Below are 7,224 nucleotides of genomic sequence, written 5' to 3'. Positions count from 1 at the left end.
CAGATATATAAGCCAGACTTTGTAAAAATTACAAGATACTGAAACTGTTTAGCCTAATTCAATATTAGACTTCAGTGTTCAATGTGGCTGAACAAGATGCTTCCCCCGAATCATGCAGATCTGAGAGAAGAGGACCCTGGGCTCCCTGACCAGGTGAGGGTCCACACTCTTTGTCCCACCTCCCTTAGACCTTCGTGGGGTTCTACTCGTGCTCCTTATGGGACACTTTGCAATGTTTTGCTAATGGAGACGATTCTACACAAGGATCACTCAGTATTTCAAGGTCCGATAGAGCATGAGGTGTGCTGTAAACAATTAATCTGTATATAAGGAGTTTTATGAGTAAGACTTCACCTTTCAACTCGCTTCAGGTTGGAAATGATAACTTGTCATCTATAATTTCAGTATTTATAGCAACAGGCTCTTGTAAGAAGTAGGAAAACTGTGGTTCTGACATTTCCTGGTTTCTTACCTTCATGATTCTTTCAGAGCTCTATGAGGGTTAGTGCAGTGAAAAGTAGGAAACAATTTATAGGTGCAGGTGAATGGCCGTCCCAGTGCAGTGCTTGGGACACGAGGGATGCCAGTGTGTGTGTGTGCTGTGGGCTCCTCGCGCCTGAGTGACTACAGGGGGCTCGTGACTGTGGATGGACAAAGGAAAGTTTTCAGGAGAGTCTGGGTTCTAGTTACCAGTGATGCTTGATCTCTTTTTCCATTCTGTCCAAAACAATGGCAAAACAAGTTCTAATACTTCTTCCCACACTCTGATGGTATCTTACAAAGCGTGGGGAGAACATAGCCCACTTTGGAGAGTAGCCTTAAATCACAGAAAATAATACACAATTTTGAGTGAGAAAGCTGCAGCCTCAGCTCCCCCTTTTCTGTGTCAAAGCTGTGGACTCTTCTGCTCCCCTGCTATCAGGCCGCTGTCTGGTAAATGAAGACAGCACTGCTTGCTGCTACGATCAGTTACGACGAGTTAGGAGATAATGACTAGAAAAATGTCTAACACCATGACAGCCCCAGGACACGATGAAAACTATTTCCTTTTCTTGAAAACATAGAACCTAAAGAGCAGAGCAGAGCCGTGGACCAAGGGAAGGCCCAGCGGCAGCAGCAGAGCCCACACCCTGTGCTCTCATCACAGTGTCGGCAACGTGTGGTCAAATCAGCAGAGGTCGGTGCGTGGCAACGGGGCTCACAGGAGGATGCACAGAACTGTGTCCTCAGAGCCAGGGCCCGAACCCTGACCAGAGCCCTTCCTGCGCCTCCTTCTCTGGAACATAAAGTTGGTCCCAGAATGGGTCACCATTCCTCCCACTGCCTGGGTCAGGCCGCCTGCCAAAACACTCAGGCCACTGAATTTCACCTATAAGTGAGAAGGGGCCACAGCACACAAGAGGCACTTGAAGCATTAATTTCAGAACCATCCTTTTAAAACTGAAGTATAATCTTGAAGTTAGATTATAAAAATGTGTATGGATTTTCACTCTTTATTTAATCAAGGGATGGTATCTCTAATATTTCTCCACCCTGAATATGGACTGGCCTTGTAACTCACTTTGGCCAGGAAAATTCAAACAGCATTTCCAAAGCTGGACATCGAAAGATTTTCTGTTCTTATTCATGGAAGCTAACTAGAGATGTGTACCAAGCCCAGGAACTCTAGCCCTGCTGGAGGATGAGAGGCCACAGGGAGGAGAACCAGAGCCGCCCATGAGGGCCCCAGGCCCGTAAGCAAGCCCGGCTGAGCGCAGCCAAGGCTGGTCCAATTCAACAGAATCACCCAGCCGAGCCCAGCACAAATTACTCACCCAGAATCAGGTGCTAACTTAAAGTTTTTGCTTTAAGTTACTTTGTTTTGGGGTAAGTTTGTCATACACCAAAATCAAACTAATAGATGCCCCTTATTTTGGTCACTAATTTGCTCTGTGAACTTGGACACATAACATCATTTCCATGAACTCAGGCTCCCTTATCAGTAACGTGGCAGGAGTAGCAGCCACCATGAGTGCGTGCAAAGGCACTCTGCATTCTGTTGCCCTATATAACTGTTCCCCGTCTTTATTATTTGCAGGGATTCTGAAAGGTTAGTGCATCACGAGGATTTAGTGAGATCATGCATGTAGAATGGCAGACTCAGAGTACATCCTCAAAACAATAGAAGCAACTAGATGTTAACTATGCATTTAAAGAGGACATTTATAAATACCAACATTCTCAGTTTTTGAAACATCCAGGCACACGTTTGATATATGTGGTTTTGGAGGAATGGCCTCCATAAATATCGAGCACACAGACATCTTTTTATCTGAGCTATGCAGGCAAGCTTCATTTCCCATAAATTCACTTTCCTTTAAAATAGACATTTATCATGGAAAGAGCAACCGAGAAGAGAGAAGGTACAAGGGGCTGCAGGAGGGAGGAGATAAATTAGCATTTTCTAGTCTGTCAATATACGCTTTACTTTCAGATGCACTAAAGGTTTAAATTTGCAACTTGGCAAGAAAGCGTAATGAAAATCCTTTCCTCACTCATCTCAAATTTCCTATAACCTGCCCTCCCCTCATCCACCTCCTCCAAGGAAAATAAATCAATACACACACACATATATATACACAAACATATCCAAAAAACAAATTGTGACGAACACTTACCCTCTCTGAAAGAGATCCACATTATAAAACTTATGTAGCTCTACAGAAAACTCCACCGTTCCTTGTACTTCAGACATGATCTTTTTGGTTCATTACCTGAAAAACAAGAGAGAAATTAACAACTTGAGATCGCATCAGCCAGACATGGGGATGCTGGATTCTACAAGAGGAAACCAACAGTATTTCTATGGACAAGAATATCCGCCAGTGGGACCTAGGCAGTGGTCACGTGTCCACTGAATGCCCCTGTTCAGGGTTCCTGACATAGTGCTCTACCCGGGGTCATGCAGCTGACACCTGGAAGGGCTGGGACTCACCCACACATCCTGACTCCAGAGCCAGGTGGTCCATGCTGCTTCCTACTGATTGGTACTGTGGAGGCAACAACACCCAGCCAACAGCACATCCTTCATGGCCACAGGCAGAGAATCCCTGCTGTCCTGCTCTCCAGCTACATGACCTTCAGCAAGTCACTTAACTGCTCTCACCCCCAATGTCACATCTGTAAAATGAGGACTGGTGGTAGGGCATCATGTTGATAATGACAGGAAGATCAAATATGCCACACTGAGCACTATGTGTGCTCACTGACACCTAGTAAATGCTCAGTAACGGGCTACCATTACCAACAGTCAAAAATGATTGTATCATTAGTATTTTAAGTGTAGCTCTAAGGAGTGATGGTGGCTAGAGTAACAAGAATAACAATATGTTCCATCAAGCAGGGGACACAGAGCCCCGGGTGCTGGTGCCAGGCAGATACTGGACCCGCCTTGGCGGGTTGATAATTGGCCAAGCCAGGAGACCAATGGGCCAGTAAGAGAGTTGGGTGGGAAAACTGACCAGGAACAAAATTAAAATAGTCCACGTGGCTCGGCGCCCGTAGCACAGTGCTTACAATGCCAGCCACATATACCAAGGGTGGTGGGTTCAAATCTGGCCTAGGCCAGCTAAACAATGACATCTGCAACAAAAAATAGCCAGGCGTTGTGGTGGGCACCTGTAGTCCCAGCTACTTGGGAGGAGTTTGAGGTTTTTGTGAGCTGTGACGCCACTACTGAGGACGACATAATGAAACTCTGTCTCAAAAAAAAAAAAAAAAAAATAGTCCACATGTGGGATGAGAAAGAAACCAAAGCAAGGGAGGTTTCTGAGAAAACAAGATCATGGAGAGGCCAGGACTACACAGACAGGGGAAGCAGCCAACATATAGAGAGCACCCGTTGTATTCTTACGCTTACAGAAAATTCGCTTCTAAATTGACTAATTGTCTGGGTCCCCTTTCCAAGCCTTCTTTTTTCTGCCCCCAAGATGCTTCAGGGAACAGATCATCCTTGTGACTCAGAGACCAAGTGAATTAACAAGGCCGTGGTAGGCCAGTCCCAAAAATAAGAGCAAGAGGGATTTATTGCGCCTTAACCGCGTCTCAGCCCTAAGAGGGCTCTGTGTGGGGAAACATTTCCAAAGACTCGGAAGGCTGCATACCAAATTGAAATGTAGCAGACCCTAGGAGCCAATCTCTATAAATTCCACAAGACCAAACTTCAATCTGGGAAACTCAAAATGGCCCGGCTTGCAAAATGTGCCAAAAACCTGTTTCGATTTCCCTAATGGGAGGGACATCAGGATCTGGCCCCGCCTAACCTACCCAGCCAGTCAGGGTCAGAAACCCCCATTCAGTTTCAACCTCAAGGCATTTCCAGAAAAAGCAGGGTGGAGGGTCAGCAGAGAGAGGCCACTGTGGGCTTCCATCCTGAGCACAGCGACCATTGTCCTCATCACCCCACACGCCCAAATCCTCAGAAACCACAGAACTGGCCAAGCCCTCTGACCCCAGGTGGTGGTTGGCTTCAATTGTCCCTGGTCCCTCTCCTGATCTCTGAGCCTGGCAGGGAGAATATTCAGAAAGAGGCACAGAGTGAGATCAACGCACCCAACATGGTTTGCCTGCCATGTGCCACGGACTGTTGGGGTGTCCATTTGTTTCACGGTCCCCAGAAACCTCTTTCGGTGCGTAGTAAGGACACTGACTCACAGGAGACCCTGATCCCATTCACAGGGAGAGCACCGGCCAAAAGGCCTGCAGTTTCCAGCCCTGTCTCTTGCTCACAGAATGACAGGGACAGTGTTTTTCTGGGGCCTTAGTACTTACTATAAAGATATTTAATGCATGCAGAATACCATATGGGATTTGACTTTCTCCTTGGAAGATGCATCTTGCCTTCCTGTTCTTCAAGACTAACAGGATCAGGCTCTGGCACTTGCAAACACAAACACCGCTTCTAGGTGGGAAGCTGCATTTCCTTTAGAGTAGTATGGGATGGACGATAACCAAACACGCAGTGATTCAATGTTCAGGAAGATGAGCTCGCCTTTAAAATATCAGTTTTAAAACTCTCTGCTGATTTTGCTAGCACCCATTCTTGGTTCACTTTGAGTACAGTAATCCAAAGCGTGCTTTGGTTCCAGCCCTCTCCCCATTCTTAGTTCACTTTGAGTACAGTAATCCAAAGCGTGCTTTGGTTCCAGCCCTCTCCCCATTCTTAGTTCACTTTGAGTACAGTAATCCAAAGCGTGCTTTGGTTCCAGCCCTCTCCCCACTCTGTCTGTCCATGGATTAAGGAGAAGGTATTAGAGTGGAGATTCTCAGGTGAGGTCCTCAGAATCGCGGCATCAGCCTCCCCGGTCCCCCCACCACCAGACCTGCTCTGGCAGAGCCTGGAGGGATGAGGCTCAGCAACCCACGTTTCCATAACCCTCTGGGGGATTCAATGCCAGCAGTCACTTCAGAGCCACTGCCTTAGAGACTAGAGTCTGGGGGTTAACTGGACCTGAGTTTACCTGGTTCCCTGTGAGCCTCATGACTGTGGGCCCATTGCTTAACCTCTCTGTTCCTCAGTTTCCTCACTGCTCAAGGGAGTACTGGGTCTCTATCTCATAAGGTTGTCACCATGATCAGCAGAGATAAGTGACAGGAAGGGTTTAGGGTCTGGCACATTATAAGAACACACACAGTGTGCACACAAGCAAACACACATCACACTCATACAGCCAGTACACACCCAAACACAGAGACACACACATATAGATGAACAGCACAAACACAGCATCACAGCTGACTCACAGCACACACACACCATAGACGTCTTCTCTGCACCGACCTCCTGCCACAACCAGCACTCAGAATACCAGTGCTCTCATCATTCCACCACATGTGTGTGTCTCTGAAATGCTCAACTTCACACCTGCAGGTCCTGGAAGCTGCATCCAGGCATGTGGCACTACTAGGCACATGGAACTCCAAAGCAGACCCTGCCCTCATGGTGATGAGCACAGAAAGAATGACGGAAGCTCTGGAAAAGCAAAGAGCTGGGCCTGGGGGGCTCAGGAAAAGCCTCCCTGGGAAGGCTGGCTTGTCTCTCTCCAGGGTCACCAATGCATCGCTCATTGCTCTAAGAGCGAAAGGACCCCTCAGCAGGTCTTGGAGACCTCAGCTCACCTGGGGTCCACACACCTGCCCTTGGCACTTCCTTCATACTGTGTGGCCCCCCTGGATGCCCTGGTCCCTGTCTGGTCCCTGCTCAGGCAGCACTACTCACAACCGGCACCCAGGTGCAGGCAGCTTACTCTACGGAGCCACATTTAGAAAACACACTAGGAGGAAAGAAACAGAAGCACGACGGCCCGTGTAGCACCTGCCCAGGCCTGAGTGCAGGCTCCAGAGCAGCCATCCTCATGGACAGCAGAGTACTTGGTCTCTACAGCAGCATTTTCCAACCTTTTGTATCTCACGGCACACTTGAAGCCATATTAAGCTTCAGCAGCACACTTAAATTATGTTGATCAAAAAAAGAGTGAAAAAAAGAATCTACATACTGTGCTTTGGGCTTCTTTCAAAAATAATTTAATTAATCTTTGAAAATGTTCGCAGCTCACCAAAGAGTCTCTCCCAGTACACTGGTTGAAAATCACCACTCTAGAGCAATGTACACAATGGCTCCAGGAGCAGGCACGTGGGTCCCCACTGACCCCGAGTGACCTTGGAGTCATTACTGACCTCCCTGGGCCTCACTCCGCTCATCTTCAGAGTGGGAATAATAATAACACCTACTTCATGGGGTTATTGTAAGACTTAAACCTATTAATATACCTAAGGCACTCAGAAGTGAGCCTGGCATATGACAGGCCCTCAATAATGCAGGCTATTTTTAGTGTTGTTAAAGAACGTAGAACTGGAAGACAGGGTAGAAGGGTAGAAGAGATCACAGTGAAGTTACAGCCCCGTTTGGTTTTCATTCATTAAAGAAAATCTGGATTGACTGTGGCTGTATCCACCTGCCCGGTCTGGGCACTTTCCTGCCACCCCAGCTGCCAACAATGGATGGATCCATCGCAGGAAGCAATGAACTTACCCAACACTGGGGGGTGGGGTCCAGACAAAGGGTGGGGCCCACTTTCATGGACAGCTGGGCCCCAGCCTTGAGTTTCATGATGATTAAACTTCCTTTTATCCCTAAGGTCCACAGATCCCGTTATCCTGCTATCTGCAGGCAGGCGTGTTTATCCC

General features: G+C 47.6%; 1 protein-coding gene across 1 annotated transcript in view; it reads right to left on the bottom strand.

Moving 5' to 3' along the window:
- The window catches only part of FAM135B (family with sequence similarity 135 member B), a 283,763-nt gene that overhangs the window by 182,395 nt on the left and 94,144 nt on the right, over positions 1-7,224 (bottom strand). The window contains exon 2 of the mRNA XM_003792859.2: positions 2,658-2,753. Coding sequence (XP_003792907.1) covers positions 2,658-2,734 — 77 coding nt within the window. The 5' untranslated portion in view covers positions 2,735-2,753. The remainder of the gene's footprint in view (positions 1-2,657; positions 2,754-7,224) is intronic.

This window comes from Otolemur garnettii, unplaced genomic scaffold, assembly GCF_000181295.1.
Source record: "Otolemur garnettii isolate 467f Iridium unplaced genomic scaffold, OtoGar3 scaffold00062, whole genome shotgun sequence".
NCBI lineage: Eukaryota > Metazoa > Chordata > Mammalia > Primates > Galagidae > Otolemur > Otolemur garnettii.
The sequence above is the reverse complement of the archived record's forward strand: the minus strand, read 5'-3'. Positions and strand labels throughout refer to the sequence as shown.